Consider the following 20,000-nt stretch of genomic DNA (forward strand, 5'->3'; position numbering starts at 1 on the left):
AGATAGTGGTATAGTTCAATATAGTAATATATAATGCTAATATTGTGTTATGCTAATAATATAATATATTGTATGTACATACAGCTGCTCTGAGTCCCCTTCTGGGTGAGAAGAGTGGGATATAAATGTAGTAGATAAATGCAGTAAATAAATAATTAATTTTAGACTTAGTCTCGGCCAAAGTCTGAAATGACTTGAAGGCACACAACAACAACAATCCTAATTAACTTGACTATCTCATTGGCCAGTAGCAGGCCCACACTTTCCATTGAAATCCTGATAGGTTTATGTTGGTTAAAATTGTTTTCATTTTTAAATATTGTATTGTTCTTTCATTGTTGTTGTTGTTGCACTACAAATAAGACATGTGCAATATGCATAGGAATTTGTTTGTATTTTTTTTTTCAAATGATAATTCGGCCCCTCAACAGTCTGAAGGATTGTGGACTGGCCCTCTGCTTCAAAAGTTTGAGGACCCCTGTCCTAGAACCATTCTCTCCTGACGTTTCGCCCACACCTATGGCAGGCATCCTCAAAGGTTGTGAGATCTGTTAGAAACTAGGCAAGAGCGGTATATATATATATATGTATATATATATATCTATATATATATCTGTGGAATGATGTTCAGTGTGGGAGAAAGGACTCGTGTCTTTTTGAGGCAATCATTAGATGGTTGATTTCCTTTTGTGAATGGTCTATGATACTTTATTATTATTGTTTATTATTATTATTATTATTGTTATATATGATATTATTATATGGTTGAATTCCCCTCCTGAATGTATAGGTATCTGTGATATGTTACTATAATAATTATTATATCTATGATATTATTAGTATTATATCGTTGAATTCCCTTCCTAATATGAAACTATATTATTATTATTATTATATCTATGATATTTTATTATTATTATTATATGGTTGAATTCCCCTCCTGAATGTATAGGGATCTGTGATATATTACTATAATAATAATTATATCTATGATATTATTAGTATTATATCGTTGAATTCCCTTCCTAATATGAAACTATATTATTATTATTATATCTATGATATGTTATTATTATTATTATATGGTTGAATTTCCCTACTGAGTGTATAGGGATCTGTGATATATTACTATAATAATTATTATATCTATGATAGTATTAGTATTATATAGTTGAATTCCCCTCCTAATATGAAACTATATTATTATTATTATTATATCTATGATATGTTATTGTTATTATTATTATATGGTTGAATTTCTGTCCTGAATAAATAGGGATCTGATATATTATTACAATTATTATTATATCTACGATATTATTAGTATTATATGGTTAATGTCCGCTCCTGAATGATCTATGGTACTATATTATTATTATTATTTATTATATCTATGATATGTTGTTGTTATTATTATTATATGGTTGAATTTTCCATCTGAATAAATAGGGATCTCTGATATATTATTACAATTATTATTATATCTATGATATTATTAGTATTATATGGTTAATGTCCGCTCCTGAATGATCTATGATACTATATTATTATTATATCTATGATATTATTGTATTGCTGAATTTCCCTCCTAATATGATACTACATTATTGTATTTATGATATAATAATAACAGATGGTAATTTTGTCAGCGCAGTTTGTTTTTAAGTGCTGGCCAAGGTCTTTCGGCAATATTATTACATTTATTATTATTATTATTATTATTATTATTATTATTATTATTATTATTATTAGGTTAAATACCAACCTCCTATGTGTATGTATGTGTGTATGAATATGTATATAGGTTAATTCCCACTCTTCAACTTACATGCAAGAATCCCAAGTCCTTGGTTTATGGGGAGAATCCCTCCTCTCAGTTTATATACTAAAACCCTCAATTTATATGGATTAATTCCTCAATTCATAGGCAATAATTCCCATTCCCCAGCATATTATAGGCTGAAACAATCCTTTCGGTTTATATACTAAACCCTCCTCGATTTATAGGGATTAAATCCCACTTCTGAGTTTAGACAAATACATTCCTACTCTTCTGTTTGTGGCAGATCATCTCCTTTCTCGATTTATCTGTATACATATTATATATATATATATACACATACATACACACATATACATACACACACACACACACACACTGTATATACTCGAGTATAAGCCAACCCGAATATAAGCAGAGGCACCTAATTTTACCACAAAAAACCTGGGAAAACGTTGACTCAAGTATAAGCCGAGAATAGTAAATTTTAGAAATAAAAATAGATACTAATAAGACTGAAAAAGCCCCCCTCAGCTTATACTCGGGTGAGGGTCCTGGTTGGCTTATATTTGGGTCAGCTTATACTCGAGAATATATGTTACATTTATTATTTTTCTCTATTATTATTGGTATTATTACATTTATTGTTTTTCTCTATTATTGTTGCTACTATTACATTGATTTTACTCTATTTTTTATTATTAATAATACATTTATTATTTCACTCTGATCTTATTATTATTATTGCATTTATTATTTTACTCTATTATTACTTGTATTATTTTCCTGTATTTATTATTATTAATACAGTAGAGTCTCACTTATCCAACACTCGCTTATCCAACATTCTGGATTATCCAACGCATTTTTGTAGTCAATGTTTTCAATATATCATGATATTTTCGTGCGAAATTGGTAAATACAGTAATTACTAAGTAGCATTACTGCGTATTGAACTACTTTTTCTGCCAGATTTGTTGTATAACATGATGTTTTGGTGCTTAATTTGTAAAATCATAACTTAATTTGATGTTTAATAGGCTTCTCCTTAATCTCTCCTTATTATCCAACATATTCGGTTATTCAACATTCTGCTGGCCCGTTTATGTTGGATAAGTGAGACTCTACTGTACATTTATTATTTCATTTTGATCTTATTATTATTATTATTATTATTACATGTATTATTTCACTTTATTATTATTAAAAGGATACATAAGCACATTTACATTGAAGAAGATGAAAATAATGATTTAATCAGAGTTAGACAGTCTTATCCTAAATTAGAGCTTGATGTAAATATTCAAAAACATTTAACTTACTGATACCTCAATTAATGTAATTCTTTTTTATCTATTTTTATTTACGAAATTTCCCACCCTTGGCTTATACTGGAGTCAATGATTTCCCAGTTTTTTTTGTGGTAAAATTAGATGGCTTATATTCGGGTCGGCTTATATTCGAGTATATTTATTTTTTGCTATCCCGCCTCCATCTCTCTGAAGGATGGCAATGTAGGGCCAAGTCCAAAGAATCAGACCATGAACAAAAATTAAAAGCATATGTAAACAACATCACCAAACAGATTTTAAAAAATTAAAAACACAATAATACGATATAATACAATTATTTATTTACTTATTTACTACATTTATATCCCGCTCTTCTCACCCCGAAGGGGACTCGGAGCGGCTTACAAATCAAATGTACATACAATATATTATTAGCATAGCACAATATAAGCATTAAATTACTATATTGTACTATATCATTATATGGTAATATTATTAGTAATATTATATTTAATATATAATATATTATTATGTTGCATTATTATTAGTAGTATAATATTGTATTAATAATAATATAATAAAATGGTAAGATGATACAAAGCAAAATTAATACCGGATTGAAGTATTATTATTATTATTATTATTATTATTATAGTATTATTGCTGGGTTTTTCCGGCTTGGCGCCAATGTATTCCAATGGTCTTGTCAGAGGTCCTGGCCGCTGCCTGGGCCAGAAAATGTGTTTCCTCTTGTGATTTCCTTAATGCCATATCAATATTTGCTTTTTGGAGGTTCCTCAGATAAGGTAGATAAGGAAGCCGGATTATTATTTTTTATAATAATCTCTGTATGGATGAATATTCTCCCCTTCTTGGGACTTTGACAGAAAGAGGAGATCCCAGCTTGATGATGATGATAATAATAATAATAATAATAATATTGTGTGTGTGTATATATACACACACACAATATAATTTACAATAATATATAATAATTATAAAACATTGTATATACATATAATATTCATAATATTATATTGTAATACGATATGATGCTAATAATACAATATAATAATATCAATTTTATATTATATTTTACATGTAATATTACTAATAATATTACAATATATTGATACAGTCCAATATAGTAATTTATTACCAGTATTGTACTATGCTAATAATATAATATTGTATGTAAATTTAATTTGTAAGCCGCTCTTGAGTCCCCTTCGGGGTGAGAAGGGAGGCATATAAATGTAGCAAATTAATAATAATAATAATAATAATAATAATAATAATATAATTACTCCCCCAGACATTCTATTCCTATGGATGAAGATTAGAATGGCCTTGGCTTTTTCCGCTGCAGCCTCACACTCGTGGCTCACGTTCATGGTCCACTAAGGCTCCTAGATCCCTTTAAATGGATAATAATAATAATAATAATGACTCCTCCAGACACTATTCCTATGGATGAAGATTAGAATGGCATTGGCCTTTTCCGCTGCAGCATCACACTCGTGGCTCACGCTCATGGTCCACTAAGGCTCCTAGATCCCTTTCAATGGAGTATAATAATAATAATAATAATAATAATATAATGACTCCCCCAGACACTCTATTCCTATGGATGAATATTAGAATGACATTGGCCTTTTCCGCTGCAGCATCACACTCTTGGCTCACGTTCATGGTGTACTAAGGCTCCTAGATCCCTTTCAATGGAAAATAATAATAATAATAATAATAATAATAATATAATGACTCCCCAGAAACACTATTCCTATGGACGAGTCATCTATTGACTTGATCCCGTTTCTCCAATTACCCAGCTTGATGATGATGATGATGATGATGATGATGATGATGATAATAATAAATATAATGACTCCCCCAGACACTCTTTTCCTATGGATAAAGATTAGAATGGCCTTGGCCTTTTCCACTGCAGTCTTGCAAGCGAGGAGATCCCAGCTTGATGATGATGATAATAATAATAATAATAATAATAATAATAATCTTCAATGTGATGCTGTTTGGGGTTTTCCAAGGCATGTGCTTTTCTGCCAGTCTGATTTGAATAGGATGTAATATGTGTATTGCTAAGGGAAAATTTTGTGGATTGGTAGCTCTCTGGGATTTCTCTGTCGCCATAATGGACAAATACGGAGGGCTTTGATTGATTAAGGTCCCCTCCAACTCTTAATATTGAAGCTGGGTGGCCATCTGTTTGGAGAGCTTTGATTGTGGCTTTCCTGCATGAAGGCAGAAAGGGGTTGGACTAGATGGCCCTTAAGGTCAACTCTTAATATTTCTTAATATTTCTTATATCTTAAATTAAAATATTCCCACCCAAACCAAAGTAACGGCGGGTACTGCGAGACGCCGGTTGCGGGAACCGAGTGTTGACTTCTTCCATGACTTTTTCATCATTGGTAGAAATGTATCCAATTGTCTGATTATGTGGTAGTTAAAGAGGATTATTTCTGCATTTGACTTATTAAAATATTCCCACCCAAACCGAAGTAAAGGATACTGCGAGACGCCGGTTGAGGAAACTGAGTGTCGACTTCTTCCATGACTTTTTCATCATTGGTAGAAATGTATCCAATTGTCTGATTATGTGGTAGTTAAAGAGGATTATTTCTGCATTTGACTTATTAAAATATTCCCACCCAAACCGAAGTAAAGGATACTGCGAGACGCCGGTTGAGGAAACTGAGTGTCGACTTCTTCCATGACTTTTTCATCATTGGTAGAAATGTATCCAATTGTCTGATTATGTGGTAGTTAAAGAGGATTATTTCTGCGTTTGATTTATTAAAATATTCCCACCCAAACCGAAATAACGGCGGGTACTGCGAGATGGCGGTTGAGGAAACCGAGTGTCGACTTCTTCCGGGACTTTTTCATCATTGGCAGAAATGTATCCAATTGTCTGATTATGTGGTAGTTAAAAAGGATTATTTCTGCATTTGATTTATTAAAATATTCCCACCCAATCCGATGTAACGGCGGATACTGCGAGACGCCGGTTGCGGGAACCGAGTGTTGACTTCTTCCGTGACTTTTTCATCATTGGCAGAAATGTATCCAATTGTCTGATTATGTGGTAGTTAAAGAGGATTATTTCTGCGTTTGATTTATTAAAATATTCCCACCCAAACCGAAGTAAAGGGTACTGCGGGACGCCGGTTGAGGAAACCAAGTGTCGACTTCTTCCATGACTTTTTCATCATTGCTAGAAATGTATCCAATTGTCTGATTATGTGGTAGTTAAAGAGGATTATTTCTGTGTTTGATTTATTAAATTATTCCCACCCAATCCGATGTAACTGTGGATACTGCGAGACGCCGGTTGAGGAAACTGAGTGTCGACTTCTTCCATGACTTTTTCATCATTGGCAGTAATGTATCCAATTGTCTGATTATGTGGTAGTTAAAGAGGATTATTTCTGCATTTGATTTATTAAAATATTCCCATCCAAACCCCAAGTAACGAAGGATTGTGAGGAAGGAGAGCTTCACCTGGGCCTCGTTCGGCTGTTGTGCGGCCCTGACACCCTCTGATTTAGTTGTGAGTTGGCATTCGTTGTGCTCAGCCCCCTCTTTTTCGCTTGGCAACCAGATGCTTGGCTGTCTCTTCGCTTCTGCGGAGGCGGCGGAGCAGCGTTTCTCTCCCCTCCCCTTTCTCCAGCGTTGTTTGTGTGTGAGATAGATGGATGTGAGTGTCTGTTTTTCTCGTCTTTCCCGCTCTCCCCCCGGCGCAGTGTTTATCTCCATCTTCGCTCCCCTCCTGTTCGTTGTGGGTTGGAACGCTGCAGATTGTTTTCCCCCCTCGAACACTTGTTTTGTTTTTCTCTCCCGAGCCTCCCACCACGTTCCCAGTCCTTGGCAATCTGTTGCTGGTTTGTAATGCTTTCTGATTCGCTTATTGTTTGCGGAGCCCTGGTTTTTTCAGACCCTTCGTCCCTGGGAACAATTTCAAGAGTGGATAATAAGAGGGGGGCGAGAAGGAGAGTATTCTGACATTCTGGCGTGTGGGAGGCGGATGGGGAGCTTGCGGCACACTATCCAGGATCCCAGGAAGGAGGAGGGCTTTGCGGTTGTGAGTCCGTCTTCTCCCCTAGAAAGTAAACACACGGGGGTGGCTAAACCCTAAGTCATGATGCCTCTCTCTTGCTGTGTTTCCCCACTGTTTGAAGGAAAACATGGGCTGGCAGTCACCACGATAGTAACCTAGTAGACCAGAGCTTTCCAAACATTTCATTTTGGTAACACACTTTTGAGACAGTGCATCATTTCGCGACACAGTAAGTCCGTCTGTTTCTCCCTTGACACCGTACATCTCTCCCTTTCCTCGGTATTTGAAGGCAGATCAGTGTGAAAAATGGGTTGGCATTACAATAGTAACCTAGTAGACCAGAGCTTTCCAAACATTTCGTTTTGGTAACACACTTTTGAGACAGTGCATCATTTTGCGACACAGTAAGTCTGTCTGTCTCTCCCTTGACACAGTACATCTCTCCCTTTCCCCAGTATTTCAGGGCGAAACATGGACTGGCACCACTATAGTAACCTAATAGACCAGAGCTGTCCAAACTTTTCATATTGGTAACATACTTTTGAGACAGTGCATCATTTCGCGACACAGTATAACTCTTCCTTTCCCCAGTATTTCAGGGCAGAACAGCTCGAAACATGGGCTGACAGTCACTACTATAGTAACCTAGTAGACCAGAGCTTTCCAAACATTTCATTTTGGTAACACACTTTCGAGACAGTGCATCATTTCGTGACACAGTAAGTCCGTCTTTTTCTCTTTCCCTTGACACAATACATCTCTCCCTTTCCCCAGTAAATCCAGGCGAAACATGGGCTAGGACCACTATAGTAACCTAGTAGTCCAGAGCTTTCCAAACATTTCATGTTCATAACACACTTTTGAGACAGTGCATCATTTCGCAACATAATAAGTCTGTGTGTCTCTCCCTTGACACAGTATATCTCCTCCTTTCCCCAGTATTTCAGGGCAGAACAGCCGAAACATGGGCTGGCAGTCACCACGATAGTAACCTAGTAGTCCAGAGCTTTCCAAACATTTCATTTTGGTAACACACTTTCGACACAGTGCATCATTTCGCGACATAGTAAGTCCATCTGTCTCTCCCTTGACACAATACATCTCTCCCTTTCCCCAGTATTTCATGTTAAACATGGGCTGGCACCACTATAGTAACCTAGTAGACCAGAGCTGTCCAAACGTTTCATATTGGTAACATACTTTTGAGACAGTGCATCATTTCGCGACACAGTATAACTCTTCCTTTCCCCAGTATTTCAGGGCAGAACAGCTCGAAACATGGGCTGATAGTCACCACGATAGTAACCTAGTAGACCAGAACTTTCCAAACATTTCATTTTGGTAACACACTTTTGAGACTGCATCATTTTGCGACACAGTAAGTCTGTCTGTCTCTCCCTTGACACAGTACATCTCTCCCTTTCCCCAGTATTTCAGGGCGAAACATGGACTGGCACCACTATAGTAATCTAGTAGACCAGAGCTGTCCAAACGTTTCATTTTGGTAACATACTTTTGAGACAGTGCACCATTTCGCAACACAGTAAGGCCGTCTGTCTCTCTTTCCCTCCTGTTTGAAGGCAGAAGAGAGGGAAACATGGGCTGGCAGTCACCATCATAGTAACCTAGTAGTCCAGAGCTTTCCAATAGACCAGAGCTGTGCATCATTTAGACCTGCATCGTTTTGCGACACAGTAATTCAGCATTGACAGCAAACTGGAGGTGGATGAAAGTGGATGTTTATAACTTTGTGGACTGCTAGTTAGAAGTTTTGGTTGTGGGCGAGGGAGCACAGGTGAAGGTGCGCAGGGAAGCAATTGTCTGCAACGGCGGGGAAGAACAAAACGTCCTTTTAACTGTATGCAAATGCCGTGAAGTTATGAGCCGTGTGAGTGTATATATGTATGTATATAAGCAGAGGGATTTTTTACCGTTGAGATCCGTAATTGTTAACTGCCGCTAAATGCATTCATCCTGGGGTTACTGATGCGGACGAGACTCAAATGGCCACATGTCCTTGTATCAAACCGAAATCTAGATCCGAATCTACATGCTCAGCCACTGCATCGGGGCCAAGCAGGAGGAGGGACCTTGAGGTTGAATGGCCATCTATCGGGAGGGATTGGATTTTCCCGGATGGCCACATTGTTTAATGGTTTCACAACAGTGATATATAGATTTTTGTCCCCGTTCTGAAAGCTTGGCTTCTCTCTCCTTACAGTTGCCCCTCCATATTTACGTTGGTGACCTTTGGGGGTCCAAGCGCAAGAAATACCCAACCAAAACCCTCCTGACAGATGGCCATCCAGCCTCTGCTTCATAACCTCCAGAGAGGAGGCCGCATCATGTTCCCAAGCAGCAACGTGCATTGCTTAACACCTGCTTTCTGAAAGTAATGATAATAATAATAGTAATAATAATGATTATTATTATTATTATTATTATTATTATTATTATAACTTTATTTTTATACCACGCCCCATCTCCCCAGTGGGGACTAGTAATAATGATGATAATGATAATAGTAATAATAATGATGATAATACTCATGGTAATAATGATAATAATAGTAATAATGACGATGATAATAATGACAATAATAGTAATAATAATGATAATAATAATAGTAATGATGATGATGATAATACACAGTCCTAGACACTTGGAAAGTGTTCGACTTGTGATTTTGTGATACGAAATCCAGCATATAGATCTCGTTTGCTGTGTCATACTGTGTCTTTGTGTCAGTAATAATGATAATAGTAATAATAATGATAATAGTGTAATAATAATGATAATAATGATAATAATAATACATCACACAATCCTAAACACTTGGGAAGTGTTTGACTTGTGATATTGTGATACGAAACCCAGCATATAGATCTCATTTGCTGTGCCATACTATGTCTCTGTGTCAATAATAATAATAATGATAATAATAATAATACATCACACAGTCCTAGACACTTGGGAGGTGTTCGACTTGTGATTTTGTGATACGAAAGCCAGCATATAGATCTCGTTTGCTGTGTCATACTATGTCTTTGTGTCAATAATAATTATAATAATGATGATGATAATAGTGATAATAATGATAATAATAATAATACATCACACAGTCCTAAACACTTGGGAAGTGTTCGACTTGTGATTTTGTGATACAGAATCCAGCATATCTATCTCATTCGCTGTGTCATACTATGTCTTTGTGTCAATAATAATAATGATAATAATGATAATAATACATCACACAGTCCTAAAGACTTGGGAAGTGTTCGACTTGTGATTTTGTGATACGAAATACAAAATATAGATCTCGTGTGCTCTTTGTGTCAATAATAATGATGATAATAATGATAATGGGAAGCTTCTGGTGACGCAGTGTTGTTAAAGCAGTGAGCTGCTGAACTTGCAGACAGAAAGGTCGCAGGTTCGAATCCAGGGAGCAGAGTGAGCACCTGCTGTTAGCTCCAGCTTGTGCCAACCTAGCAGTTTGAAAACATGCCAATGCAAGTAGATTAATAGGGAAGATAACATTGGTGCTCCATGCAGTCATGACCATGGGGGTGTCTATGGACAACGCCGGCTCTGGGGCTTAGAAATGGAGATAAGTCATTGGACACCACTGGACTTAACGTCAGGGGAAACCTTTTCCTGATGATGATGATGATGATAATAATAATAATAATAATAATGTGCAGAGACTCCAGCAGAAGCCAGTAAAGGTGGTCCCAGTGGTGATCGGCCCACTGGTATCGAGGAGAGACAGTTTTGTGGAAGTTCTTTGCCTCTTTCCGCTCCTAGGGGTTTCATCCCACGATAGCGATGGCGGACTGAATCATCTTGTTTGTTCTGACAGCCAGAAATGAATCCATAGTGGGAGTGCCGTCCTCCCGAACCACTACGCTGCTGCTCCGCCGAATGTAAACATTGCCCTGTTTGCTTCCCGATTTCGCCGAACCCTTCCCTGTTTTGCATCACGGCAATAGTGTTCGTGCTCCTGCTAAAAATAAAAAAACGGGGACAGGAAACCTATTTCGGTCTCTCCTTGGGCAGCACCGCCTTCCTTTGTGTTTTGGGGGAACTAGGTGTTTGGGCCTTGATGATGATGATGATTATTTATACCCTGCATTTTCTCTCCGCAAGGCGTCTCTCGGGGAGATGGTGGCGGGGTATAAATAAAGTTTATTATTATTATTATTATTATTATTTGTGGCTGGGTGTGCAGGTTTGCACTATTGAAAGCTTTGGTGAGCCGCCCGAGTCCCTTCGGGGAGATGGTAAATAATAATAATAATAATAATAATAATAATAATAATAATAATAATAATAATATGTGGTTGGGTGTGCAGGTTTGCACTATTGAAAGCTTTGGTGAGCCGCCCGAGTCCCTTCGGGGAGATGGTAAATAATAATAATAATAATAATAATAATAATAATAATAATAATAATATGTGGTTGGGTGTGCAGGTTTGCACTATTGAAAGCTTTGGTGAGCCGCCCCGAGTCCCTTGGGGGAGATGGTAAATAATAATAATAATAATAATAATAATATGTGGTTGGGTGTGCAGGTTTGCACTATTGAAAGCTTTGGTGAGCCGCCCCGAGTCCCTTCGGGGAGATGGTAAATAATAATAATAATAATAATAATAATAATAATAATAATAATAATAATAATAATATGTGGTTGGGTGTGCAGGTTTGCACTATTGAAAGCTTTGGTGAGCCGCCCGAGTCCCTTCGGGGAGATGGTAAGTAATAATAATAATAATAATAATAATAATAATATGTGGTTGGGTGTGCAGGTTTGCACTATTGAAAGCTTTGGTGAGCCGCCCGAGTCCCTTCGGGGAGATGGTAAATAATAATAATAATAATAATAATAATATGTGGTTGGGTGTGCAGGTTTGCACTATTGAAAGCTTTGGTGAGCCGCCCCGAGTCCCTTGGGGGAGATGGTAAATAATAATAATAATAATAATAATAATAATAATAATAATATGTGGTTGGGTGTGCAGGTTTGCACTATTGAAAGCTTTGGTGAGCCGCCCCGAGTCCCTTCGGGGAGATGGTAAGTAATAATAATAATAATAATAATAATAATAATAATATGTGGTTGGGTGTGCAGGTTTGCACAATTGAAAGCTTTGGTGAGCCGCCCGAGTCCCTTCGGGGAGATGGTAAGTAATAATAATAATAATAATAATAATAATAATAATAATATGTGGTTGGGTGTGCAGGTTTGCACTATTGAAAGCTTTGGTGAGCCGCCCGAGTCCCTTCGGGGAGATGGTAAATAATAATAATAATAATAATAATAATAATAATAATAATAATATGTGGTTGGGTGTGCAGGTTTGCACTATTGAAAGCTTTGGTGAGCCGCCCGAGTCCCTTCGGGGAGATGGTAAGTAATAATAATAATAATAATAATAATAATAATAATAATAATATGTGGTTGGGTGTGCAGGTTTGCACTATTGAAAGCTTTGGTGAGCCGCCCGAGTCCCTTCGGGGAGATGGTAAATAATAATAATAATAATAATAATAATAATAATAATAATAATATGTGGTTGGGTGTGCAGGTTTGCACTATTGAAAGCTTTGGTGAGCCGCCCCGAGTCCCTTCGGGGAGATGGTAAGTAATAATAATAATAATAATAATAATAATAATAATAATAATAATAATAATAATATGTGGTTGGGTGTGCAGGTTTGCACTATTGAAAGCTTTGGTGAGCCGCCCGAGTCCCTTTGGGGAGATGGTAAATAATAATAATAATAATAATAATAATAATAATAATAATAATAATATGTGGTTGGGTGTGCAGGTTTGCACTATTGAAAGCTTTGGTGAGCCGCCTCAAATCCCTTGGGGGAGATGATAAATAAAGATTATTATTATTATTATTATTATTATTATTATTATTATTATTATTATTATTATTATATGTGGTTGGGTGTGCAGGTTTGCACTATTGAAAGCTTTGGTGAGCCGCCTCAAATCCCTTGGGGGAGATGGTAAATAAAGATTATTATTATTATTATTATTATTATTATTATTATTATTATTATATGTGGTTGGGTGTGCAGGTTTGCACTATTGAAAGCTTTGGTGAGCTGCCTCAAATCCCTTGGGGGAGATGGTAAATAAAGTATTATTATTATTATTATTTTATTGTATGACACAGCAAACAAGATAGACATGCTGGATTTTGTATCACAAAATCACATTATTATTATTATTATTATTATTATTATTATTATTATTAATATTGGAAACCCTTGGGGATATAGGCCAGGCTATAAATAAAATACACCTTTAGGGTGTCTCTTCCAACTCTAGAATCCTGTGATCCTTCAGGGAGAGATGGCAGGATATTAATAATAATAATAATAATAATAATAATAATAATAATATGTGGTTGGATGGCCATCTGTCAGAGGGATCGGATTGTGTCTTTCGGCCTGGCAGAATGGGATCGGACTGGATGACCTTTAGGGTGTCTCGTCTAGGTCTAGAATCTTATGAACATTCAGGGAGAGATGGCAGGATATTATTATTAATAATAATAATAATTATTATTATTATTGGCTGCGCCTGGGACAGTGTGCTTGTGCAGGTTTGCACTATTGAGTGCTTTTGTGAGCCGTCCCGAGTCCCTTGGGGGAGATGGTAAATAAAGTTTATTATTATTATTATTATTATTATTATTATTATTATTATTATTATTATTATTATATGTGGTTGGGTGTGCTTGAATGCTTTTGTGAGCCTCCCTGAGTTCCTTGGGGGGGGGGGGGGGGATAGTGCTGGGGTATAAATAAAGTTTATTATTATTATTATTGCCTTGATGCTGGGAACCACGTTCTCTCGTCTATGCTTTGCGTCCAGATCCTTGGCTCTCGCTCGGTTGGCAACCAGCCAGCCAACCAGCGGCCGGAAAGCACGGCATCTGAACACTTAGCGAGAGATCCCGCAAACGGCGGCCAGGTTGCGTGGGCGGCCGGGAGCCCATCCAGCCTTAATCTTTAGAAAGGGGAACGGAAAGGGGATTATTTTTTGCCGTTTCGGGGCCGCAAACCCAGAACGGAAACTCAGGAGTGGCCTCCGAGGAAACAAGAATAGGCCAAAGCCTCGAGGAAACACTGATTCTAATGCGCAAAACCCTGCTTAGAATTCCTTATTTTTCATTTATTTGTGACATTTATATAGCCATATATATTACTATATTGTACTATACCACTGTACTGCAATATTATTAGTAATATTACAGGTACTATCTATATATATAAAAGAGTGATGGCATCAGGGCAGCGGACAAAACAACAAAACTACAGGCCCCCCAACCTTGAAATTTGACAACACAACCCATCATCCACGCCTCTAGGTTGATACAACAAAAAGAAAAGAAAAACAAAGTCCTAATTAGAGGGAGAGCAATAATTTTTTTTATCCAATTGCTGACAGTTTAGAAGGCTAAGCTCCGCCCACTTGGTCTCCTAGCAACCCACTCAGCCCAGTGTTAATAAAAGAATAAAAAATAAAATAAATACAAATAATACAATAAAAATAATAAAAACACTAAAATAATTAAAAACACTAAAAAATTAATACAATAAAATACTATAACAAAATAACTAAAAATAATACAACAAAATAATAAAATATAATAAATAAAAGAGATGTTACAATAAAATTAATTAAAAAATACAAATAATGTCAAATAAAAATTCCACAACAACTTTTAACCAATACCACCACCACTTTGCCACAGCAACGCGTGGCCGGGCACAGCTAGTCTATATATATAAAAGAGTGATGGCATCAGGGCAGCGGACAAAACAACAAAACTACAGGCCCCCCAACCTTGAAATTTGACAACACAACCCATCATCCACGCCTCTAGGTTGATACAACAAAAAAGAAAAGAAAAATAAGGAATAATAGTTTTTATCCAATTGCTGCCAGTTTGAAGGCTAAGCTCCGCCCACTTGATCTCCTAGTAACCTACTCAATCCAGGGGACAGGCACAGTTAGGCCTCACTTAGTTCTTTTCCACAGATTATCAGATTTTAGCTGGATTATATGGCAGTGTAGACTCAAGGCCCTTCCACACAGCTATATAACCCATTTAGAATCTTATATTATCTGCTTTTAATTGGATTATCTTGAGTCCACACTGCCATATAATCCACTTCAGTGTGCATACCAAACATAAAGACAACCATACAACAGACATTCAATACCACCACTACCTCAACAATTTCTCACCAACACCACCAGACAACGCCACAGCAACGCGTGGCCGGGCACAGCTAGTATAATATATAAGTATAATAGTTATTATTAATATAATAATTTATTATTATATTTATTTATTTGCGACATTTATATCCCGCCCTTCTCACCCCAAAGGGGACTCAGGGTGGCTTACAATACTATGATCAACATTATATGTACATACAATCTATATATATAAGAGTGATGGCATCACGGCGACCCACAAAACAACAAAACTACAGGCCCCCCAACCTCGAAATTTGACAACACAACCCATCATCCATGCCTCTAGGTTGATACAACAAAAAGAAAAGAAAATTAAAGTCCTAATTAGAGAGAGAGTAATAATTGCTTTTATCCAATTGCTGCCAGTTAGAAGGTTAAGCTCCTCCAACTTGGTCTCCTAGCAACCCAATAAAAAAATAATAAAAAACACTAAAAAAAATAATACAATAAAATACTATAATAACAGAAAATAACTAAAAATAATATAATATAATAAAAATATAACTTACAATAAAATTAATAAAAAATGCAAATAACGTCAAATAAAAATTACACAACAAATTTTAACCAATACCACCACCAATTTGCCACAGCAACGCGTGGCCGGGCACAGCTAGTATATTATATTATTAGCATAGTACAATATAAGCATTATATATTACGATATTGTACTATACCACTATATTGCAATATGATTAGTAATATTACATGTAATATATATAATTATTATATGGTAATATTATTTGTATTGTATTGTATTATGATATGATGATCAATATTATATGTACATGCAATATATTATATTATTAGCATAGTACAATATGAACATTATATTGTACTATACCACTATATTGCAATATTGTTAGTAATATTACATGTAATATATAATACAGTAGTCTCACTTACCCAAGCTTCGCTTATCCAACGTTCTGGATTATCCAACACATTTTTGTAGTTAATGTTTTCAATACATCGTGATATTTTAGTGCTAAATTCGTAAATACAGTAATTACTACATAGCATTACTGCATATTGAACTGCTTTTTCTGCCAAATTTGTTGTCTAACATGATGTTTTGGTGCTTAATTTGTAAAATCATCACCTAATTTGATGTTTAATAGGCTTTTTCTTAATCTCTCCTTATTATCCAACATATTAGCTTATCCAAGCTTCTGCTGGCCCGTTTAGCTTGGATAAGTGAGACTCTACTGTATATTATTAGCATTGTACATTACTGTAGTGTACTAGACCACTATACTGCAATATTATTAGTAATATCACATTTAATATATAATTATTTTATTGTATTGTAATATTATTATCAATATTATATGTAGATACAATATATTATTAGCATTGTACTTTACTATATTGTACTAGACCACTTTACTGCAATATTATTAGTAATATCACATTTAATATATAATTATTTTATTGTATTGTAATATTATTATCAATATTATATGTAGATACAATATATTATAGTATTAGCACTAACTGTGCCCGGCCACACGTTGCTGTGGCCTTGTCTGGTGGTGTTGGTGAGAAATTGTTGAGGTAGTGGTGGTATTGAATGTCTGTTGTATGGTTGTCTTTATGTTTAGTATGCACACTGAAGTGGATTATATGGCAGTGTGGAGTCAAGATAATCCAGTTCAAAGCAGATAAGATTCTAAATGGGTTATATAGCTGTGTGGAAGGGCCTTGAGTCTACACTGCCATATAATCCAGTTAAAATCTGATAATCTGTGGAAGAGGCCTAAGTGAGGCCTAACTGTGCCTGTCCCCTGGGCTGAGGAGGTTGCTAGGAGACCAAGTGGGCGGAGCTTAGCCTTCTAACTGGCAGCAATTGGATAAAAACAATTATTCCTCTCCCTCTAATTAGGACTTTGTTTTTCTTTTCTTTTTGTTGTATCAACCTAGAGGCATGGATGATGGGTTGTGTTGTCAAATTTCAAGGTTGGGGGGCCTGTAGTTTTGTTGTTTTGTCCGCTGCCCTGATGCCATCACTCTTTTATATATATAGATATTGTACTATACCACTATATTGCAATACTGTTAGTAATATTACATGTAATATATAATACAGTAGAGTCTCACTTATCCAAAAACGGGCCGGCAGAATGTTGGATAAGCGATTATGTTGGATAATAAGGAGAGATTAAGAAAAAGCCTATTAAACATCAAAATAGGTTATGATTTTACAAATTAAGCACCAAAACATCATGTTAAACAACAAATTTGACAGAAAAAGTAGTTCAATATGCAGTAATGCTATGTAGTAATTACTGTATTATGAATAATATAGTAATAATAATAAATCAATAATATATTAATACATTGATAATATATTATTATATTAATAATAACTATTATAATTATATATTATATATTACATGTAATATTAAAATCCGTTTATGTTGGATAAGTGAGACTACTGTATTACTAATAATAATATATTAATAATTATATATTACTATATTATTGTTAAGATATATAATATCTATTACTAGCTGTGCCCAGCCACGCGTTACTGTGGCGAAGTCTGGTGGTCTGGGAAATAAAGTATTGAGGAATTGGTGGTAGTTAAGGTAAAGGTTTTCTCCTGACATTAAGTCCAGTTGTGTCCGACTGCACACTGAAGTGGATTATATGGCAGTGTGGAGTCAAGATAATCCAGTTCAAAGCAGATAATATAAGATTATAAATGGGTTCTATAGCTGTGTGGAAGGGCCTTGAGTCTACACTGCCATATAATCCAGTTCAAATCTGATAATCTGTATTTTATAGGCAGTGTGGAAGAGGCCTAAGTGAGGCCTAACTCTGCCTGTCCCCTGGGCTGAGTGGGTTGCTAGGAAACCAAGTGGGCGTAGCTTAGCCTTTTAACTGGCAGCAATTGGATAAAAACAATTATACCTCTCCCTCTAATTAGGACTTTATTTTTCTTTTCTTTTTGTTGTATGAACCTAGACGCATGGATGAGGGGTTGTGCTGCCAAGTTTAGTGTTTCTGGGATGTGTAGTTTTGTTGTTTTGTCCTAGGCCGAAATTTCATTACCATTTTATATATATAGATTATCAATAATATGTTATTACTATATTATTATTAATATTTATTATTATTATTATTATTATTGACACAACGACGTTGTATGACACAGCAAACAAGATAGATATGCTGGGTTTCGTTTCACAAAATCACAAGTCGAACACTTCCCAAGTGTCTAGGACTGTGTGATGTATATTATTATTATTATTTTATTATGACACAGCAAACAAGGCAGATATGCTGGATTTCGTATCACAAAATCACAAGTCGAACACTTCCCAAGTGTCTAGGACTGTGTGATGTATATTATTATTATTATTATTTTATTATGACAAAGCAAACAAGATAGATATGCTGGATTTCGTATCACAAAATCACAAGTCGAACACTTCCCAAGTGTCTAGGACTGTGTGATGTATATTATTATTATTATTATTTTATTATGACAAAGCAAACAAGATAGATATGCTGGATTTCGTATCACAAAATCACAAGTCGAACACTTCCCAAGTGTCTAGGACTGTGTGATGTATTTTCGGATGATGCGTGCAGATCCCAGTCGGGTGGCCTTTTGCAGTTGGCAGATCGTGATTTTGTCAATGTCTATTGTTTCCAAATGCCGGCTGAGATCTTTTGGCACGGCACGCAATGCGCCGATCACCACCGGGACCACCGTATTATTATTATTATTATTATTATTATTGGGACACCAAAGCTTCCAGCGATGGAAAGGGAAACCTTGGGGTGCATCTATACTGTAGAATGAATCCACTTTAGCAGCCTTTCCTAACTATTTTGTAAACACAGTTCTGCTCATCTCTCTGTCTCTCTCTCTCTCTCTCTTCCAGTTACAGCTTCAGAAAAACCAGTATCTGCAGCTGGGCCAGAGCCGGGGCCAGTACTACGGGGGGTCCCTGCCCAATGTCAATCAGATTGGGAGCAGCGCCATGGACTTGCCCTTTCAGGTAAGGGCTTCTCCCCCCGTTCCCGCCCCTTCCTGCCCCTGGAGCCGGGTCGCTCTATGTCTTTCTTGTCTCTAGACTCCGTTCCAGTCCTCGGGCTTGGACACCAGCCGCACCACGCGGCACCACGGCCTGGTCGACCGGGTCTACCGCGACCGCAACCGCCTGGGCTCCCCGCACCGGCGCCCGCTCTCCGTCGACAAGCACGGCAGGCAGATATCCTTTGGGGCGGGACAGAGGGCCATCTGTCGGGAGGGATCGGGTGGTGTCTTCCTTCACTCTCTGCCTGCTGATGGGTTCCTTGACTTGCCCGTCCTCACGTGGACAGTTGTCCCTACAGCACCGTCTACTTGTCCCCTCCTTCGGATACCAGCTGGAGAAGGTCTGTATGCATCATATATCTCTCCCAGTCATAGCTAGATGGCCATCTGTTGGGAGGGTTTTGATTGTGTCTTCCTGCTCAGCAGAAGTGGGTTGGACGGGATGGCCCTTGGGGTCTCCTCCAACTCATATGATGCTTTTTTATATCAAGTTTTGTTGT

The 20,000-nt window shown here is 36.5% G+C and overlaps 1 protein-coding gene and 1 long non-coding RNA gene across 12 annotated transcripts in view; one reads left to right on the plus strand and one right to left on the minus strand.

Moving 5' to 3' along the window:
• The window catches only part of crtc1 (CREB regulated transcription coactivator 1), a 51,511-nt gene that overhangs the window by 3,336 nt on the left and 28,175 nt on the right, over positions 1–20,000 (plus strand). For all 11 annotated transcript variants that reach the window (XM_062959666.1, XM_062959663.1, XM_062959658.1 and 8 more), the window contains exons 2-4: positions 19,346–19,462; positions 19,538–19,675; positions 19,780–19,841. In XM_062959666.1, coding sequence (XP_062815736.1) covers positions 19,346–19,462; positions 19,538–19,675; positions 19,780–19,841 — 317 coding nt within the window. The remainder of the gene's footprint in view (positions 1–19,345; positions 19,463–19,537; positions 19,676–19,779; positions 19,842–20,000) is intronic.
• LOC134293119 (uncharacterized) lies at positions 3,392–11,352 on the minus strand. Its single transcript, XR_010000151.1, has 2 exons — positions 5,609–11,352; positions 3,392–5,527 (listed from the first exon to the last, which is right to left on the minus strand). It is a non-coding gene; the product is annotated as an uncharacterized LOC134293119 (long non-coding RNA).

Source organism: Anolis carolinensis, unplaced genomic scaffold (assembly GCF_035594765.1).
Source record: "Anolis carolinensis isolate JA03-04 unplaced genomic scaffold, rAnoCar3.1.pri scaffold_7, whole genome shotgun sequence".
In the NCBI taxonomy this organism is placed as follows: Eukaryota; Metazoa; Chordata; class Lepidosauria; order Squamata; family Dactyloidae; genus Anolis; species Anolis carolinensis.